This window comes from Marmota monax, unplaced genomic scaffold, assembly GCF_021218885.2.
Source record: "Marmota monax isolate L192 unplaced genomic scaffold, Marmota_monax_Labrador192_F-V1.1 WCK01_AAM20220418_F8-fsc00069, whole genome shotgun sequence".
Lineage (NCBI taxonomy): Eukaryota > Metazoa > Chordata > Mammalia > Rodentia > Sciuridae > Marmota > Marmota monax.
This window is the reverse complement of record NW_026695243.1, coordinates 4,379,246-4,401,382: the sequence shown is the minus strand read 5'-3', so window position 1 is coordinate 4,401,382 and position 22,137 is coordinate 4,379,246. Positions and strand designations below refer to the sequence as shown.

The window sequence follows — 22,137 nt, the reverse complement described above, 5'->3', positions numbered from 1 at the left end:
CTGAAAAGAGGGCTCAAGGTAACATGGTGACTCAATGGAAAAATAGAGATAGGAATTCTCCTTCTATTACACTGTCTTATAACTTAAAGGGAAAAGAGAATTTTTCTGGCTTTGTTTATTTCTCTACATTGGTCTCCTCGTCAATAACCTACACTGAGACAGAAGGAGAAAGCTCTAGATCCATTTCATTTTCAATTTTTCTTACCTTAAAATCTTCCTTACAAAGATAATCCTTAAATAATGGATAAGAAAGCATGGCTTCCACATAGAGTCTGGTGGCCAACTTGCTTCCTCCAACTGTCCCATTGATTCCTTCAGTAGCAATCCGAATCTGAGAAACAAGATGTTGAAAAATAGGGATCAAAGCATGTTCTTAGTTATTCTTCCAGGATAGAATGAAATGATCTTGCATATCAATGAGTTTAACAGGATACGCAGAGAGCTTCTGTGGACACTGAAGTATTACTGAACAAAGGTACCCATGTTTCTATAAAATGGCACAGCCTGTAGAAGAGGCAAGGTATTTAGATCATGTATGCTGAACAAGACAATGTGAATAAAACTCCTGGAAAGTCCATTTACAGTAGGAGCTCCAATCATCCAATGGCCAAACAAGTGAATTCTGAGCTTAACCTAAACCCAGGAAGTATATTAGAGTCAACAGATCAAGATTTAACTCTGCTACTTACTTGCCATGTAGCTCTAAAAGAGTTAAATGACTTCTCTGAACTTCAATATATTTTTTATTTTTCATATTTGAAGTATGCAGTTTGGGCAGTTTTGACATGTATGTAACCAATACAATTACTATAAAAAGCATTTCCATTATTCAATTCTTCATGTTGGTAAAAAGAGAATAAAAGAATACCAAAAATGGTGGCGCATGCCTGTAATCCTAGCTGCTTGGGAGGCAGAGGCAGGAGGATCATGAGTTCAAAACCAGCCTCAGCAATTTAGCCAGGCACTAAGCAACTCAGTAAGAACCCGTCTCTAATAAAATACAAAATAGGGTTAGGGATGTGGCTCAGTGGTGGAATGCCCCTGAGTTCAATCCCTGTACACGCCCCCCCCAAAAAAAAACCCCACCAAAAATGATTAAAATAAAACAAAACAAAAAAATCTGAGGAGATATTACCTAAAGCACAGAGAATACCTGAGGGCAGGGAATGAATGCATGTATCATCTCTGCATGGCTCGGGGATGGTTGGGAGAACGGGGATGGTTGGGAGAACGCCACCATCGCAAACCCACCCACTGGAATCCAAGTACCAAGGCGAGTGTGTGTCTCCTTTGTTTACTAATGTATCCCCAGAGCCTAGAATAGTACCTGCCACACAGTGGACATTCAATATATAGCTGCTGAATAAATGAATGGGTATCTCATTTTTGGTAGACGAGAAAGCAAGTACACACAAGTGGCTTTCACTATAGTACAGCATGAGGGTAAATAGGAACCTCCCGCTTGGATGACTGAACACTTTGCTTATGGTGGATTCAATAAGACCAGGCAACAGGTCTTTAGAAGCTCTCTATATTCTCTTTGGAATATTTCATTGATAAAGGGATAGGTCACCAGCATTCTCTGGGGGCCTTGCAGAGTTGGTTGTCTCAGTACTACAAAGTCTTGGCATGGCTACAAAATGGGATTCATCATACAATCGAATGCACTGGTAGTGGCTATCCATAGTTCCATGATTAAAATTCTAGATTACATCCAGATTTCTTAAAAAGTCTGCAGTCTAGTGCAGCTTATTCTGGGAATGTGCTATGGTTTGGATCTGGAATGTGCCTCAAAGGCTCATGTGTTGAAGGCCTGGTTTGCAGTGCAGTTATATTCTGAAGTGGAGCTTTTGGAAAGTGATTGGACATGAGGGCTCTGATCTCATCAAAGGATTAATTCATTGATGGATTCATAACTGAATGGACTACTGGGAGGTGACTGAGTGTTGAGATCCACAGCCTAGTCGGAATGGTGCCTAGCATATTACCAGAAGGAGTGGTTGAGAGGTGACAAGATGATGATAATTAAGTTAAGCTGTGTATAATTGCTGTGACTGGATGATGCTGGATTGAAACAGGCTGTCTATTCAGTTGTATATGGACCCCTGCTGTCCAGCAATAGGACGAGGACTCCTGCTGCCTCAGGCGCCTGCCTGCCTGTGGAGTTCTCCCGGAGTTCCCCTTGAGTTCCAGTTGAGCTCTCGCGGGATTCCTGGAGAGTTGTGTTGGTTGGTGAGGTTCCGGTGGAGGGAGTTCCAGTTGGTGTGTTGTGTTCCTGGAAGGGCCTCGTGGGTGGCATGCACCAGAGTTCGGGCAATAAAGGAGTTCCTGCTTGAACCTACAAGTGCCTCGTGGCGGCTCGGTTATTTTGTGCCCAGCCAGACTGCGGCAATTGAGAACTGGAGAAGGGGCTAGTTGGAGGAAGTGGGTCACTGGGGATATGCCCTGGAAGGCTATTATCTATCCCCAGCCTCTTCCTCTCATTCTCTCTCTGCTTCTTGGCTGCCATGCGGGTAAGCAATTTTCCTCCACTGTGCCCTTCTGCCAGGATGTGTGGCCTACCCTCAGGCCCCAAACAACGAAGCCAGCTGATCATGGACTGAAATACCTGAAACTATGAGCCAAAATAAATCTTTCCTTCTTTTTCTCAGGTTTTGTCACAGCAGCAAAAAGTTGACTAACACAGCATGGAATAGTGAAGCAGGAAGCATATGCCATCTCTGCTGACAGTTACTGTATTTACTACCAATTTACAGGGGACTACACAGAAAAATAGATTTGAACCAATGTAAGATCAGGAAATGCATTTCCAGAATAGTTTGAGACAGATAAGATAAAATACATACTTCTATATAGCTGTCTTTGAATGGGCTAGCAGATCCTTTCCTATTTTACTTTAATCTCAGAACCCAAATAAATGGCAAGCACATCTACTCCCCACATAATTAAAGCAGAGCAATTTTAAACTCAGGTGCTAGACTTTCAATCTCTAGGACTCTTCAACAAAAACCTTCAAAGGAATTCCTTGTTGAGACAGGCCTTATACCTATAGTATAAGTAGAAGTTAGTTATTAAGCACCCACTATGAGAAGGAGCTTTACATTATATTGAAAGGTAGATTTCATGATCCCCATTTTACAGAAAAGGAAGTAGAGGTTCAGAAAAATCAAATAACTTGTGAAGAAACTGGGGGGTGGGAGATCTGGGATTCAGAACCAGAACTTACTGGCTTTAAAACTTGTCCTTTGCAAAGTATCCAATGTACCTCCTCAAATTTCTTAATCCATATGGATGTACAATGATAAAGGCAGAAGCTTCTTTCCTCAATCCTAAAATTGTCAGGTTTTCTTTCCTTAAGTTCCAATCAATATTCTGCCAAATCTACCAAAACAGAACTCTAACTAAACTGGGCATGTATCCTTGAAGCATAAGAATTTGGACCTGAGATACAGGAAGATGGTGCCACCTTGTGTAGAGGATCCCTCACTGCTAGATTACTATTAGGTTGGACAGAGAATAAAAGTATGCCTCTACACCAAGAGAAGAGACTGATTTCATATACTGCACATTCTATGAGAGTACCCAACTTTCAAGATGTTCTCTGAATAGATATGGTATATACGTTCATTCCACAATATCTACTAATTTTTTTTACTATGCATCAGAAATTGTGATAGGAAGAACAAAGTGGTTGAAAAAAAAATCCTTCCCCTCTTAGAGCTTACAGACCAAGGAAGGTTAAAGATATGAAGATATTGAGTTATAAATGGACAAGTGATAAGAAAGTAACAATAAGATGCTACAAGGAGGATCGCGAGTTCAAAGCCAGCCTCAGCAACTTAGTGAGGCCCTAAGCAACTCAGTCTCTAAATAAAATATTAACAACAACAACAAAAAATGGGGGCGCTGGGGATGTGGCTCAGTGATTAAGTGTTCCTGGGTTCAATCCCCAGTACGAGAGAGAGAGAGAGAGAGAGAGAGAGAGAGAAGATGCATAAGAGAGTATACTGGGAAAAATGAATTTAGTCAGGAAAGGTCTCCGGGGAGATTTCATGAAGTTTGAGTAAAAATTAGCCTGGAGGAACAGAGTAGGTGTGGGAGAGTTCCTTTGTGAAAAGGCCCAAGATACGAAAAAGCTTGGTATGTTCCAAGAAACTCACAGACCGTGTTGCTGGAGTATCAAGAGTGAAGAATGGCATCAGATATGTGGAAAAGAAGCTGAGTGCAGTGGTGTACACCTGTAATCTCAAGTTACTTGGGAGGCTGATGTAGGAAGATCACAAGTTCAAGGCCAGCCTCAGCAACTTAGTGAAACTGGTAAAGCACCCATAGATTCAATTACCAGTAACGAAAAAAAAAGTTAAGTGAAAATGGTAGGAAGTGTCCAATCATGCAGGAACCCAGGGCATGTGAAGGACATGGGTTTTACTGCACCTGTACTAGACAGCAACTGAAAGATACTGAGGGACTAATATGATTTTATTTACCTTCTAAGACTATTCTAGCTGTTGTGTAGAGAATGGATTAAATGGTGGATAAGGATGGAGGACTTAAGACTAATTTGGAAGCTACTGCAAGGACTAGGTAAGAGAGGCTGGTGGCTTGGTCTAAGGTGGTGGAAGTGAAAGAGAAATGAATGGAGTCAAAGGCTATTTCAGAGGTAGAAATAATAGGACTTGGTGATGAACTGAATGAAGTAAATGAAATCCCGGCATGTTAGAAAACATGGGTGTGGAAAATAGCAATAACTGGTTATTACCTTAGGAAACTCATTACCTTAGGAATCTAAAACTTAGAAAAAATTAGCTGCTTCGACAGTGTCATAACTGGATGGGGTCTCAGAGGAAACCTAGTTCACTTCTTTTGATTTAAAGTTTGGATATTATATAACAGAGAGACAGATATGCATATTATGAATCACAGAGAACATTACAGAAAAATAAAAACCATCTGTCCTGTCATGCAGTCATGATCATTATTAGTATTTTTATATATATTACCTCTCATCTTTACATACATACTATGGTTTTGTTATGAACATCCATTCAATTTTTTTTATTGGACTTTCTCCAAATACATGCAGAGTGTCCTGCTCTAGCACTGAAAGTACAACAATTAGGACAACATTCCTAACTTCATGAAGCTTATATTCTCTAAGGAAGACAGAATATACTCTCAGGCATAATAAATTCTTTGAATAGCAAAAAGGGATAGGAGTGCGGTAAGGACTCCTCTGATTACAGTTCTGAGAAGACAACATTGAAACAGAGATCTGAAGGGAGGCACAAACCATGTGGAGATGTAGGGGAAGATGTTAGGACATTCTAGAGGGAAAGGTAAAAGCAAGCATCAATACCTTAAGATGGCAAAAGACCCTGGCATATTCCAGGAAAATTAAGAAGCAGCTTAGAATCACACCTGTATGTATGGTCTATAAAAGGGTTTGGGAGTTTGTATACCATGAACATTCCCCCATCCCAGAAGTCAGCAAATTATCCCTGCTTTTAAATATAGTTTTATCAGAACACAACCAGATCTACTTTTTATGCATTGTCTATGGCTGCTTTCAAGCTCCAACAGTAATGAGAAGTTTTTCTTTTTTTTTTTGTAAAAGCCTAAAATATTTACTGTCTTTAGGAAAAGTTGGCTGACTCCTGCTCTAATTCTTACAAAACACCACGATTAATAGCTATTTAATGCTCTACTAAAATGCACAGCAGGATTTCTCTAACTTCTAAGAACCCAAGAGCAAACTATTTTTTATAGAGTATAGGCTCTGCAATCCAAAGTTGGAAGGCAAGATGAGGCCAATGCAGGGGGGCAGATGGAGAAGGGGTTACCTTGCCTGTGAGGTGCAAGTGCTGACACAGAGCTGTCTGCCAGGCACAGATCCATTGGGGATCCTCTAGGTCACAGTAGCAGTAATAAAGTAGCACCTCCCCTTCTTCACTGCCCTGGCCACTATAAAAGAAAATCAGAGGAAAAGAGCATTTGAGATGCTGGTGTATCAGGCAGAAGATGAAGATGGAGCAACTTATGTCTGCCGTTTGCTTCTACTACTATTCTCCTGAAATAAAAAGCAACTTCTTTTGGTATTTTCTCTGTAGAAGGCAGTATCTGCACCGAACATCCTACTTTACAAAAAGTTAGTTTACTTAACTCTCCTTATAGTCATATCTGAGAGCCTGGTATTAATAACTCCATTTATAGGAAAGTTGGAAATATGAGTTCATTCTGGCTTCTCCTCTAACACAAGGCAGTATCTGTTTTGAATCTCTCACCAAATAAAAAAGTTTCAGTTCCATTTTTTTCAATCCTCTTACCTGTGAGGTTATTGTCCCTATGGGACAAACTTTCATACCTTAGCAAGTTCATGCTGTCAACAGTAAACCACTCAAAAAGTGCAACCACATTTCCCACACTCTAAGATACTACAGAAGAGTATACACAGTTTGAAACATACAACTTAAAAAAAAAATTCATTAGGTGGGATATACATTCCCCAATAAATTCCAATAAATGATTTGTTTTGCCTGGGTGTACAAATGGACTCATTTGGTCTAATTTATAAGAGTCCTTTTGTTGTTGTTAGTTTTTACCTATTCCATTTATTTATTTAAAGAAATTTAAATCACCAGGCATAATGATGTATATCTGCAATTCCAAGACCCAAGAGGCTGAAGCAGGAGGATCATAATTTCAAGGCCAGTTTGGGCAACTGAAGGACACACTGTCTCAAAATAAAACAAAACAGGGCTGGGAATGAGTGCTTTCTTGGAGGGAGGTCCTGGGTTCAAACCCTAGTACTGACAAAAACAACAAAACCCAAAGATATAAATAACCAAAATTTACAAGTAAAATACACAGACCATAAGTGTACAACCTGATCAATTTTGACACAGGGGTATACCTGTGTAACCTATACCCCTATCAAAACATAACATTCTCAACATCTCAAAAAACCCTCTTGTATATATTGCAAGTCAAATCTTCCACTACAGGCAACCTTTCTATCATCATAAATTTGTTTCTGAAACCAGAAAGTAAGTACTCTGGTTTTGTGGTTTACCCATACATAGCCCTTCATATGAACAGTCCACAGCTTGCTCCTGTGCAATATTTTTATGATTATACCAGTTTATATTGTTCTCCTACTGATAGACAGTTGTAGTTATTTCCAGTTTTTGTTGTTGTTATGAATAAAACCATGAAAATTCTTGTTCAAGGCTTTTTGTGGACATGTTTTTATTTCTGTTTGAAATATACTCAGGACTAAGTCATAGGCAAGATGCTTAACTTTAAAAAAAAATAAAATCTACTGAGGGCTGGGGTTGTGACTCAGTGGTAGAGTGCTTGCCTAGCATGTGTGAGGCACTGGGTTTGATCTTTAGCACCACAAAGAAATAAATTGAAGGTACTAAAAGAAATGGGAAATAAAAGGTCAACTATTAGGAGGGGAAAAAAAAAAAGGAATATGCTGAACACTTTTCCAGAGTGGTTGTATCATTCATTTCACATTCCCACCAGCAACAACTGGGTGTTCCAGCTTTTCTACATTCCCATCCATATTTGCTGAAATTGGTCATTCTCATTTTAGCCAGTTTAGTGGGTGTTGTGTTGCTCATGACAAAAACACTCAGGGATCACTCCAGGGGAACTGGGCTGTGCGAAAAAAACCACACAAGAGACAGAAATACCTTTTTCTTTGGGGGTGCTGTGGCGGCTCCTCTGACCTTAAGGGTCTGCAGAAAGAGAGAGCGAGCCAGCATGTGCTGACCCCTTTTATTGAGGAGAAGCCATTTAAATGAGGCAAGGGGTCAGGTTTCTAACTTCATGATGTCTGCTGTCAGCAGGTTGACTGACATCTAGGAAGGCCACACCCAAGGGCAGAGTAACAGAAGGGGACACACAAAGGGCGTTTCCATGGAACATTCTATCCCAAACAGAGCAAAGGGTAATATCACAAAGGAACAGGTGAGCATAGCTCCACCCATAGAGCTGCAGGAAGTCACGCCTACGCATGAAGACACATTTGGTTGCATTATTTCTACCCTCAAGATCAGGGCTACCGTCTTCAGCTACTTAAGAGTAACCAGATCATTATGGGTGGGGGGGTGACTGACAGTGCCTCAACTTATCAGGAGGGGAAAAACGCTGGTCACATGATGTGACTACCTCCCACAAGAGGGAGGGTTGTTGTATCTCACTGTGGCTGGAAGAGTATTTTTAAGTCAATACCAAATGGAAATCTTACCTTTTCAGTTCATCAGGGCTAACGCAGCTTGTGTCAGGCAGCCAAGCAGACACCTCGTGGCTATGAGTGAGATACTCTTTTAGTGGGTTCTTTTTGTTTGCAGATGTGACACTCTTTGAGGTACTCAATGTTGCAGCAAGTTGCTTTAAAATAAAAGCAGTCTGGTGATAAATTTCATCAGCATGTTGTGTTGCCACATGTCTATGGATACTGGTCTGGTTCATGAATAGCTGCTGACAGCATTTCCACCATTTTTCTTTACATTCATAAGAAGGTGCAGGAACTTGTTTGGTTTTGACCAAAAGGGCAAAGGCCTGCAATTACATTTCAAATAATATCACTATTAAATAACCTTAAGTTTATAGGTAATAAAAATTTTAATGAAATCTTTTATTTTGTTTATCCACAGGCATTTCTAGTTTTACGTCCCACTATTCTATGGACAAATTCCCTGAGACAGTGACAGTTCTCTTATTAGTAAGCTTCAGAAGAGACTAATAGAGAAATTAAAACCAGGTGCTTTACATTATGGAGCTTAAATAGTCCCCAGCACCATAAATTTATTCTCAGGATGCAAAATCTAAGTCACACTGGAATGAATATATACTTTAGTTTGGGAAGTCAGAATGGGAAGACGTGGCATCACCTCCTGGCCTTCCACAGTTGAGCTCTCTCCCCCAACCTCTCTTTTGCTCTTCCTCCACCACATGTATCTGCCACATGAACAAATCGGGGCACCTTGCTGTTTTTTGTGGTAAGCCATTCTTATAGACCGTGGCCGCCATTAGAAGATGGCGCCGGCTTCTACTGTGGCCTGTGATAAACAACTCCTTTTTTGGAGAATTGGCACGCAATCCCTTACCACCCTATGAGAGAGATCCACGTGGCAGCTTGGGATTGCTATGCGGGAGGCTTTATTAGGCTGTGCTTGGGCGCTCGGAGGGGGGTCACTAGAAGATGATACATGAAACAAGGCCTGAATAAACTGCTGAAAGAAGAATCCTGTGTCGTGTTTTCCCTTGCCGGCGAGGGGTCCCGACTGTTTTTATTTTCCCATCCTTGCCCATGTTATTCCCTGTAGGTGGGATGTGCTATGCTAATCTCCTATTTTCCAGAATTACTTTATAAATTTCAGAGCCTACTTTAGTGGACACCTCTATGATCTTCCTACTTCCTACTATTTCTCCATATTCTAAAAAATAGAAATTTCTGTTTTTTTCCAATTATTTGTAAATACTGGCTCTAATGTTCACTGTATCTTTAAGAATAGATACAAATCTTTTGATAATCAACCTTCAGGTGCTGAGTTTTCATCTAGACAAAGTAAGTCATAAGAATCACACAAATGTTAAACAATGTAATTCAATTTATGCCCTTGCCTGGTATAGAAGGTAGACAGTGGCATTCCTTTGCAATGTTTTTCCCCATTCTGTTTTTAGTCTAATCTTTCTCTTATAATATTCCTAGTTCAATTGAACCTATCTATAAATCTGTTGGCAACAGGTCCACCTTGGCCCCTGGAGCCCTACCTCCACTAGTTTGTTCTGCATGCCAGTGTGGCCAGCTCACAAGGCCATGGCGAACTTGCGGTTTTTCTGTTCCTGCTTATCCGTCTGAGACATATGTATCCCACGGGAATGCCTTGACCTTTTCTGGTCTGATGGACTTATTGTTAAGGGAGGTTTCGGTACCTGACAATAATAGATGTTGAAACTAAATTTCTCCCCCCTCCCTCCTGCTTTTGGGTAGTTTTCCACTTCTGCTGCTTGGGGTATAAAAAAAGGTGTGTTAGCAATAAAGATTATTATTGACTCCTGGATGAAGAACCTTGGTGTCCTGTGTGTCTTTTAACCTCGCCGTCCCTCGCCGGACTCGGCTCCCTTGGCCGGACGCGGCAATTGGAGGTCCTACCGAGATCCGGAAAGCAGGGGTAAGCGGACGGGGCTCACCTTCTAAGAAAGAAGGGGGAGGATTGGTTTAAAGATAATTTAAAGAGACAGGGTACGTACCATGGGTAACTCAACAGCGAAGGTTCGTCTGGCCAACGAACTGAAAGAGCTGTTAAATACACAAGGAACAGGAATAAAAACTAAGACAGCAACCGAATTCGTTGAAATTATTGCCCAGGCTTGTCCTTGGTTTCTGACAGGAGGATTTCTTAATAATAGTGACTGGGACCTGGTGAGGCATGACCTTCAGAAATTATTGAGGGACCGGGGCTCGGACAGTGTCCCAGTTGCCACCTTTTCCTTATGGAGGTTGGTAAAGGATGCTTTATTAACAGATAAAGTAAAGATCAAGGATCAGCTTGCTGAATGTGAACAGGCCCTTAATCAGGTGCAGGAAGAGCAAATGGCAGAATCCTTAAAGGATGAGGGTCCTCTTGAGGACTCGGGCTCAGGGGGTAAGAAACACCTCCAGATTTCTAAGCCCAAAAAGGATCCTGAGGACCTCAGTTCTCTCTCTGAGGAAGAGGAGGGATTAGAAAGGGAGATAGAGGAACTAGAACATAGCCTTAAAAGGGCAAATGTGAGGGTGCCTAGGGCCCCCTCAATTGCCGCACCTCCCCCTATAATCCTGATTGGAATGAGGACGCCCCTACTAGACGGGCGGGGGTCCACTGGGGTTCTAGAGCGGCTCAGGTTTTTCCAATGATTGAAAACGCCGATGCTGATGGACAGCCGGCCAGAGCCCATGTCCCCCTAGCCTTCAAGGACATAAAACAGCTTAAGGAGGCGGTCATTAATTATGGACCTCATGCCCCTTTCACATTGACCCTCTTCGAGTCCTTCTCAGCCAGTCAACTAATACCTAATGATTGGCAGCAACTTTGCAGGGCTGTGTTATCTGGAGGGGATTTCTTATTGTGGAAAAGTGAATATCATGAAAGGTGCCGCGAGCTGGCTCAGATTAACCTGAATGCGGGCCATCAACGGCGAAATGCTGAAATGTTGACAGGAACTGGGCAGTATGCCACCATAGGCCAACAAATTAATTACGACCCAGGTGTTTATGCTCAAATAGCCTCAGCTGCAGTTCATGCCTGGAAAGCCCTGCCCATTTCTAAGACTGAAGCAAAAATTTCCAAGATCTCTCAAGGACCCTCTGAACCTTATTCAGACTTTATAGCCCGCCTAATGCAGGCTGCTGGAAAAATATTCCCTAATCTGGAACAGGCTATGCCACTTATTAGACAACTGGCATATGAAAACGCTAACACTTACTGCCAAAATGCTATTAAGTCCTCCCGGGCCAAAAGTATAGATGACATGATTCGAGCATGCAAAGATATAGATGGGCCTCATATTACTGGTCAGGTTTTGGCTGCTGCCCTTAAGACTGGAATGCAAAAAGCTGATAACAGGGGAACCCGCTCTAAGGGGTGTTTTAAGTGTGGGAAAGAGGGACATATAAAGAGAAACTGCCCGGAAAGGAGCGAGGGTGCTGGCAGAGGGATGCCTGGACTTTGTCCTCGGTGTCATAAAGGAAATCATTGGAGCAGTGAGTGCAGGTCAAAATTTGACATCCAGGGTAACCCAATACCGTCGGGAAACGGGAGCAGGGGCCCGCCCCGGGCCCCGAAGCCAAAGTGTACGGGGCAGTGCAGGGACAGAACAGTGCCCCAGGGAGTGGGCGTCTCCGCCGCCTCCCACTGACCAACCCCTTTCTATCTGGGAACTCCCCAGGGGAACACCAGGAAGCGCAGGACTGGACCTCAGTTCCACCTCCCAAGCGGTATTAACTCCCCAAATGGGACCTCAGACGCTGCCTACTGGGGTTTTTGGACCCCTGCCAGAGAGGACGGTGGGACTAGTGTTGGGACGAGGTAGCGCAACTCAGTGGGGCTTGAAGATTCTTACGGGGGTTGTTGATGCTGATTATCAGGGAGAAATAAAAATAGTAGTAGAAGCTACCCAAGGAATTGTTATTCTTCCCCCCGGGGAGCATATAGCTCAATTGCTGCTGCTACCCTTAGCTTCCATTCCTGGGCACGCCCTCCGTGGGTCCCGGGGCGACGGCAGCTTTGGCTCCACTGGAACTCCCCAGGCCTTTTGGGTAGCTCATTTGGATTCGCGTCCCAACCTGACCATTGAGATACAGGACAAGGCTTTCAAGGGAATACTAGATACGGGGGCGGATGTCTCTGTCATTTCTGAAAAACAATGGCCACCTGCCTGGCCCCTCCAGAGTCCCTGGGCCATATTACAGGGGATAGGACAGACCCGACCAAAAAGAAGTGCTTCCTTTTTAAAATGGAGAGATGGTGAAGGACATAGTGGCCATTTCCAGCCCTATGTAGTGACTGGACTCCCCACGAACCTTTGGGGGAGGGACTTGCTTCATCAAATGGGGGCTATTCTCACTACCCAGACTTTAAAAGGAAATAATGACTTTGTTAATGATGCAATGCTAGACATGGGATGGATCCCTGGAAGGGGACTAGGAAAGAGACATGAGGGCAGAATATCACCCGTGGATCCAGCAGAACAGGTTACCCGGCGGGGAAGAGACCGGAGAGGACTGGGAAATTTATCCTAGGGGCCACTGAAGTGCGGCCACCTCCACTGTCCATTACTTGGTTATCAGATGACCCTGTGTGGGTAGAACAGTGGCCCCTAACTAAGGACAAATTACAGGCCGCTTCCCTATTAGTTCAAGACCAGCTTAAGTTAGGACATGTGGTGCCCTCTACCTCCCCTTGGAATACCCCTATTTTTGTTATACAAAAGGGGTCTGGGAAGTGGAGACTTCTTCAGGACCTACGAGCTATTAATAAAACTATGCAACCCATGGGACCCTTACAACCAGGGCTACCCTTTCCTACTGCGATCCCAAAGGATTGGCATCTTATTGTCATAGATTTAAAAGATTGTTTCTTCTCTATCCCCTTAGACCCACGAGACCGAAAGCGTTTTGCTTTTTCCTTGCCTTCCACAAACTTTAGGGAACCTTACCAACGGTATGAATGGACTGTCCTACCTCAAGGGATGACTAATAGTCCTACAATGTGCCAATATTTTGTAGCTGAGGTTTTGCGACCCTTTCGACAGCAGTTCCCACAGCTCTACCTCATTCATTATATGGATGACATCTTACTGGCAGGGCCCAAGAAAGAAAGACTTCTTCAATCTTATGAAGTCCTCCAATCCCTTCTAAAAGGGGCAGGGCTGGTCATAGCACCCGAAAAGGTGCAGTTTCAACACCCTTGCAATTATTTGGGATACATCATTAATAACATAGGAATCTTTCCCCAGAGACCCCAGTTCCAGATAAATCAGCTCAAAACTTTACATCAGTGGCAGACATTCCTCGGAGAAATACAGTGGCTGCGCCCATCCTTTCATATTCCAACTGGAGAGCTCAAACCCCTGTATGACCTCTTGCGAGGAGATCCTTCTCCTATGTCGTGTAGAGTACCTACACCAGAAGCCTTACGAGCACTGAGGCTAATAGAAGAGGCTCTGCAGGACATGCAGATTACGCAGATAGATTATTCTCTGCCCTTGTCATTTATAGTTCTACCTTCTAAAATTACCCCCACAGGAGTGTTCTGGCAAACGGGTCCCATTTATTGGGTCCACTTGCCGGCTTCTAACCCCCGGGTATTGACTCCCTTTTATGAGCTAGTTATTAACTTAATTTGGAAGGCTAAATATTTGGGTGATGCATTGTTTGGAAAAACCTTTGACATACTTATTCAACCTTACACTCAAGATATGATACACAAGTTACAACAAGAACATGACCTTTGGTGTCTTTTCCTGTGCAGCTTCAAGGGTCAGATTGATAATCACTTCCCTAAACATAGACTTTTGGAGGGCTTTAAAAGGTGTCCCATTATCTTCCCAAAGATTATGAAAAGGGAACCTATTCCAAAGGCCCAAACTGTATATACAGATGGGGCCAAAAATGGATTTGCTGTCGTTTTTGATGGATCTCAAATTCTCCGACAACCTGTGTCAGGTCAGTCGGCCCAAAAGGCAGAAGTTGAAGCTTTAATCATAGCTCTCAAAGTCTATAGTTCTATTCCTCTTAATGTGTATACTGACAGCTTGTATGTAGCCAATCTGGCTCTAGTCATAGAAACAGCATCATATATTGGAAAGCAATCCACCATCACAGAACAACTACAGGTAGTACAGCTTCTCATTTGGGCTAGACGAGATCCTCTATACATTGGCCACATCCGAAGCCATTCAGGGCTCCCTGGACCTTTGTCAGAGGGCAACGCAAAAGCAGACGCTGCTACTCATGCTGTTGGCCTTTCCTGTGTGACGACCGAATATGATAAGGCCTTACAATTCCATAACAAATTTCATTTAAATGCACAGTCTTTACGCTTCCACACAGGATGTTCACGAGACCAAGCTTTACAGATTGTCTCATTATGTCCAACCTGTGCACCATTTATTCATTCTCCTTCCCTTGGGGTTAATCCAAGAGGACTACAACCTAATGATGTCTGGCAAACTGATGTTACACACTTCCCTAGCTTTGGTAAGCTCTCCTTTATACATGTTTCCACTGACACATATTCTGGCTTCATTTTTGCCACCTTACATACTGGAGAGAAGGCTAAGGATGTAATCAGTCATCTTCTAAAAGCCTTTTCCTCCATGGGCACCCCACGATGCCTCAAAACTGATAATGGTCCCGCATATGTAAGTCAGGCGGTTCAACGGTTTTGCACCCAATGGGAAATTAATCATAAGACTGGAATCCCTTATAATCCACAGGGACAAGCTATCGTGGAACGAGCCCATCAACATTTAAAAACTTATTTGCAAAAAACAAAAGAGGGGGAGATATACCGGAATTGTCAGGGACCACAAGCACTTCTAAGCATAACCTTATTTACTTTAAATTTTTTACTCACTGACACTGGAGGGCGCACGGCTGCACAACGCCACTTTTCCCCTCCCACTGTACAAGATGCTCAAATAAGGTGGAAAGATTTATCCACCGGAAAGTGGCAACCCCCGGCTCCACTCTTAGCTAGAGTGAGGGGAGCTGTATGTGTTTTTCCCCCAGGAACTGAGAAGCCCATTTGGATCCCGGAGCGCTGCACCAGACCGGTGAATGAAAATTCAAGACAAAATGAAGTTCCCAAGATGGCTGATCCTGCCGTTGTTGTTCTCACCCCTTCAAGTGAGTGCCGAGACACACCTCATGAGCTGGACCCCTCTTGTGGCACTCCTTCTGGACAGGTTTGCTGAAGGAGGGCTTGACCCCCCACCTGGGAATATTCATGAATATCTTTTTGGAGCCCCTTGTGAGTGTAAGGGAGGGCCCCAGCACTCGGCCCCCTCTGGTTATATCCAGAGCATTGATTGTGGGACTAAAGTAGCCTACATGGCGGCTGAACTCAATGAAAACATCGGAGGATTTAAACAACCAAAATGGGTATGTGTTAATAAGCCCGGACTTGTTGTCCCTAATCCGACCAAGACTCTTGGAAGCTGTTCCGCCACTTGTCATTACACCCCGGCAATGCACATCTCCTGTTATACATCGGCCTCAATTTGTGTTAATAATCAAGGAAAACAGTATTTTGAGGCCATCCTAACTAACACCCGTGGAGAATGGGGGACCACTTATAATTATATTCCTTTTCTTGGTGACCGGGGAGGGGAAGGCATCACGACTCGGTTAACTGAGGCGGGATGTGAGGGCGTCGTGGGTAAACCCTCCTGCTGGCCCATGCAGGCCCCTATCGGAATCTCTGACGGAGGGGGACCCACTGATGCTATTAAACACCTTCAGGTGATTAAGCTTTTAAAGCCGGAGATCCCTAAGCCTACATACCACCCCTTGATATTGCCCAAATCCCAGTTTCCTGATTTAGATGCCAATACATTAGATATCCTAGAAACCACCTTTTCTTTACTTAACAGTTCCAACCCTACCCTTGCTGGTGATTGCTGGCTCTGCATGACGGCAGGTGCAGTCATGCCATTGGCGGTTCCCATCAATTATACCATTGATGATGACAACACATGTCAATCTGGGCTGCCCTTTAAGGTGCAGCCTCTAGGTGGTTTTATGTCATGCCTTCTAGGCATGATGCAAAATAATACCTATGATGTTGATGTTGGAGTCTCTTCCTTTGGAAACTGCTCATTAGTAAAGAATTACTCCTCACCTACTCCGCCCATTTGTCCCCCTAATGGTACAGTTTTTATGTGTGGTGGAAATTTAGCTTTTCCCAGGCTCCCAGCAAATTGGACTGGTGGTTGCGTTCTGGCATTACTGCTTCCTGATATCACGATTATCTCAGGAGATGAACCCCTACCCATTCCTAGCCTAGACATCTTAGTTAGAAGACACAAGAGAGCTGTGCAGGCCTTACCACTCCTTGTTGGCCTTGGAATAACAGCTGCTGTGGGTACAGGCACGGCAGGATTGGGTACGGCTATACATTCTTACCGCCGCCTATCTCAACAGCTTATAGATGATGTGCAAACCCTGTCGGGAACCATTAAAGACTTACAAGACCAGATAGACTCCCTAGCAGAAGTAGTTCTTCAGAACAGGCGGGGTTTAGACTTGCTTACTGCCAATCAAGGGGGAATTTGTTTAGCCCTTGGGGAGAGGTGCTGTTTTTATGCTAACAAATCTGGCATAGTTCGCACAAAAATTAAACAACTCCAAGAAGACCTAGAAAAAAGGAGGAGGGAATTATTTGAGAACCCTCTCTGGACTGGACTTAATGGATTTTTGCCTTATCTTCTTCCCTTATTGGGACCATTGTTAGGCCTCCTTCTAGTAGTGGCAATAGGACCCTGCATTGTAAATAAGATAGTACAATTCATTAAGGATCAAATTAATATCTTAGCCTCTAAGCCGATACAGGTTCACTATCAACGCTTGAAGATGGATGATCGCCTCTCTGAGATATACTTCAGACCTATCCGAAGATGAGTGTCCTCCTTAAAAGAAGAACTCCTGCCATATCTTTTCTCTATGCATACCTCTCCCTCTTGCCTTCCTGTACTAGGATCTTTGCTGTCTAATCTCTCGGTCCAATCACATCTGCCATTCGGCGGTGACGGTCATGGGTCCCGTGGGTGGAGACGGTTAAGCGTTTACCGCAATAGTGTCTTGATAGGTCATAACACCTTGAGCTGATCTTGTAGTACCCAGTGACGGGCAACTTTCACGCTTGCTGTGCGACCTAAGCCAGGGAATCGGGGCCTTCCCAGAGACGGGTAAGCATCGCAAGGGCTGTGAACGACCTAAGACAGGGGCTACTTGATTCCCACTGGCATGCAAAAAACAAAAGAGGGGGACTTGTTGGCAACAGGTCCACCTTGGCCCCTGGAGCCCTACCTCCACTAGTTTGTTCTGCATGCCAGTGTGGCCAGCTCACAAGGCCATGGCGAACTTGCGGTTTTTCTGTTCCTGCTTATCCGTCTGAGACATATGTATCCCACGGGAATGCCTTGACCTTTTCTGGTCTGATGGACTTATTGTTAAGGGAGGTTTCGGTACCTGACAATAATAGATGTTGAAACTAAATTTCTCCCCCCTCCCTCCTGCTTTTGGGTAGTTTTCCACTTCTGCTGCTTGGGGTATAAAAAAAGGTGTGTTAGCAATAAAGATTATTATTGACTCCTGGATGAAGAACCTTGGTGTCCTGTGTGTCTTTTAACCTCGCCGTCCCTCGCCGGACTCGGCTCCCTTGGCCGGACGCGGCATAAATCCTTTAATATGACTTAAAATATTCCTGCCTTTATAGCTTTGCTTCTACTAATTGCAGTGTCTAGGATGCTCTTTCTTCTTTGTAAGCCACTAAAATCTTATGTAAATGAAAAGATTAAGTATTATAATGATGTCAATTCTTTTTTTTTTTTTTTTTGGGTATTAGGGATTGAAACCAGGGGTGCTTAAACACTGAGCCACATCCCCAGCCCTTTTTTATTTTGAGACAGAATCTTGCTAAGTTGCTTAGGGCCTTGCTAAGTTGTTGAGCCTGACTTTGAACTTGTGATCCTCCTGCCTCAGCCACCCACACTGCTGGGATTACAGTTATGCACCACCATGCCTGATCAAGATATCAATTCTTTAAAGCATGTATTTAATGCAATTATAGTCACACCAGGTTTATAACCAATTATAGTCAAACAATTGTCCTTTAGGAACTTGACAAGATAGTTCTAAAATAACAAAGAACTCTTATTGCCTAACAAAATCCATTTTCTTTTCTTATAGGGCAAACCATCAGGATTGGCTGTATAACTAAGTTTTCTCTAATGGAATGTGAATGAAAGTGACATGTGACAATCCAGGTCTTTGTGTGTGTGATGGGCTGGGATTGTGGCTCAGCAGTAGAGTGCTCACCTAGCATCTTCAAATACTATACCATGACTGTTCCTGAGCCATCCTATGCCTATGATCTCCTTTGCCTGGTACTGAATTAACACCACTAATTAAGGCCCCTGACCAGATCATACTAGAGCTGGAGGGCAACCTCAAGAAGCTATTTTAGAGGCACCAGCATTACTATATACACATTACTATATACACATGATCAGGAAAACATTGATAGCAATTTTACCTTTTTCTTTGCAAATGAGTATTTCTTCTTTGTACTGCCATCTAACTCTGCTTTGAGCGTATTGCTGGAACTAATAAGACTTTTATCTTTTAAATCCAGGTCAGAAAATCTTAAAATGCAGGCCTCTTGGTCATCTTCTTGGCCTGGTGCAGTTGAAGAAGGCATCTGGATTGATTGCAGCAGTGGGTAGAGATTCCTTTCAGTTTAGTATTTCCTAGGACATAAGCAAAAGAGAAAGCAATGTCAAAGTCTATTTATTTCCTGAAGTAAATATGAGCTAATCAATCATGCAAATCTGCACAGACCCAGTAGCCCAAGCTATCTGTTCATTCGACTGCTCAATTAATAGTATCATTTAACCACTATTTAGTGCTACACACTGTTCTACACATTGGGGATATAGCAGTGAATGAAAAACGAGACTTTCCATTTTCTTAGAGTTTACATTTCAGTGGAGAAAGGTAAAGAAATGAATAACCTGACTACTAAAAAAGAAAGATGTTGGGAAGGATTATGAAGAAAAATAAGCAGGATAAGGAGGCAGAGGGATGGAGGGGCTCTTTAAACAAAGCTAGTAGGAAAAGCTTTTCTGAAACAGTAGCATTTGAGCAGAAACCTCAACCAGGGAGCAAGCCATGCGCACATTTAGGGTAAATACAGAAAAGCACCAGGTACAACCAAAATCAACCAAGCTGTGTGCTAGTATCTTCCATTATTAACACTTTGTTCTTTCTGTCCCAAATTTCAGAGCCCATTTTAATAAGCCAGAAGAAACCTCAAAAATGTTACTGTGGGGGGTGGGATATAGCTCGGTTGTAAAGTGCTTGACACGCATGCACAAGGCCCTGAGTTCAATCCCCAGGACCATCAAAAAAAAAAAAAGATGTTACTGTGGCCAAATCTTGTCAAGATGGATACACTACAACCAACCAACCAACATACTGATTCTTTTATAAAACAACTGTTACAGGTTACAAATGCTAAGAGGCAATATGAAGCACTGAGAAAAGCATGGACTTTGGCTTGTGCTCTCAAGCATCTGAACGTAGGCAAACCATTTACTTTCTTGGAGTTCTAATTCCCTGAATCTGCAAATTGGGGATGACAATATTTACTTTACAGCATTAGAAAAGAATATATGACACATCTGACACATACTATGTTTTGATGAATAGTAACACTGTTGATATTTCAATTAGATGTAATGCCACATTTAAAATTTAACTTTAAATTGACTTATCTAAAAAGCAGCAACTGTAGACTATTATTTTCCAAAAATGATTGCAATCAGTATTTCTAGTCTATTTTCCTTCTCTTTAAGCCTAGGCAGCCCCATAATTGCTCCCCAAAATAAAGTATGGCAGAAGCAATGCTATGTAACTTCTAAGATTGGGTACTAAAAAAGGATACTGTCCTGCCTCTTGCTCTCCACACAGCATTTTCACTACCCCCCAAATTATCTCCCTTTATTCTGAATCTTCTTCCAATTTTACCTTACTTTATATCTTTATTTGGAACTATTCTTTATGGAGCCTCTACTATGTGCCTGGCACATAGAATTGTACTGGGAATGCAACTCAGAATAAAACTGCTGAAGTTTCTGTTCTCTTGGAGCAAGTAAGGGGAGTCTACAAAAAAGCAAATAATAAAAACATGAAAATACCAGATAGTGTAAGTTCCCTTTGCTGAACTCTTTACCATCCTAAGCTCTAAATGTTGAATTTCTCTATTACATTCACCCTGTAGATGATATCATCTACTCCCATTACTTAAAAGAACTATATTTGCTTCAAAATAAGTGGGGAAGGGAGGTAAAATAGGTGAAATCAGACTGGCCATAAGCTGATAACTACTGAAGCTGGGTGTTGAATACATGGGAGTTCTTTAGTTTCCCCTACTTTGGCAGATATTTGAACTTCCATTAAAAGATGGAAGACAAATGTTAAGAGAAAATTTGTATTTAGACTACTATATAATAAACAACTCCAAATCTGTTATCTCCAATCTGGGCCTCTTTCCGCACAATTTCATCTAACCACTAGCTAGCTTCAGTTTCAAAGGCAACTATTCAAAACCAAAATTCTTAATGTACTTCCTCCAAATGAAACATGCTCTTCTCCAGTCTTCCTTATCTCGGTAAAAGACAATTCTATTCTTCCTCAGACAAAAAACTGTGGGATGATTCTTGACTCCTGATTTTTCTCAAAGGATCATCAAGCCCTTCAGAAAATCCTATCAGCTTTGTTTTTGACATACTATCAAAGCAGACTTCTCTGTACCACCTTCATTACCACCTTTCAGTTCCCCAGCATTTCTTGCCTGAATTACTGCAATAGCCTACTAGTCTTCTTCCTGTAGAAACCAGGACAGTAACTTAAAAACCAATCAGGTTATCTTCCAAAGGCTTCTCAATTTATTCAGATAATGTCCAAAGTCCTCACAAAATCCCTTCCCCTTACCTCTCTGATCTCATCTTCCACTACTCTCCATTTGCTCATTAGACCTCAGATCCCACTACTTGTGCCCATTCCTTTATGGGTCATTTAGAACAACATTTAGCTCCAAGAGAGGATGGGTTTTCCTTTGTTCGACTCTGCATTCTCAGCATCTACAACACTGCCTAGAGCACAGGAGGTGCTAAATGTTAACAATCCAATACTTATTGAGTGAAATAGAACAGTGATTGAATAGTCAGAGAAATGCCTCACTGAGAACCTGATAGTTGAGCTGAATCCCTTATGACCAGGAGTCAGTCATATAGAGTTAGAAGACAACTTCAAGTAATAGTGACTGTAAATTGCTAAAATGGGAACAAGATTGACTCATTACAAGAGGCAAAAACGTGGTTGGAGCACAGTGATGAGGGCAGAACCTTACAGACCCTGGTTTGTAGCTTGCAACAGAAAGTTTACGGAGAATTGTAAACAAAGGAATAGAGATCTGATCACAGATTTGATTTGAAAAGTACAGCTGTCACGGTTTATGGATAAGAGTTATATAGGAAATGAAAGACCTAAGAATGATTCCTCCCTACATTTTTGGGTTAAGCAACTGAAGGATGATGCCATTTACTGAAATAGGTAAGACTGGGGGGAGAAATAGCTTAGGCCAGGAGGGTACATTTTCAGATGACCATGGACAAGGCAGTGTGGTGCTCATCAAAGACGTCAGGGCAGAGATGTACATATACTGCACACGCAAATAGGAACCCAAGGACCACTGGAAACAAAGTACTGAAACCATCACGCGTCCCTATTAATCAGCTCAGACAGGTGAGAGGTAAGGCCGCCAAGACAGCAGCAGGCCTGCCCACATCCCAGGGGAC

At 42.7% G+C, this 22,137-nt stretch overlaps 1 protein-coding gene across 4 annotated transcripts in view; it reads right to left on the bottom strand.

Moving 5' to 3' along the window:
- Tstd2 (thiosulfate sulfurtransferase like domain containing 2) overlaps positions 1 to 22,137 on the bottom strand; it is a 30,805-nt gene that overhangs the window by 8,419 nt on the left and 249 nt on the right. For 3 of the 4 annotated variants that reach the window (XM_046457273.2, XM_046457272.2, XM_046457271.2), the window contains exons 2-5: positions 18,813 to 19,026; positions 8,255 to 8,568; positions 5,841 to 5,961; positions 206 to 331 (exon numbers count right to left, since the gene is read on the bottom strand). In XM_046457273.2, the coding sequence (XP_046313229.1) occupies positions 206 to 331; positions 5,841 to 5,961; positions 8,255 to 8,568; positions 18,813 to 18,977 (726 nt within the window). In that variant the 5' untranslated portion in view covers positions 18,978 to 19,026. The remainder of the gene's footprint in view (positions 1 to 205; positions 332 to 5,840; positions 5,962 to 8,254; positions 8,569 to 18,812; positions 19,027 to 22,137) is intronic. The other variant, XM_046457274.2, reaches the window with a different exon arrangement.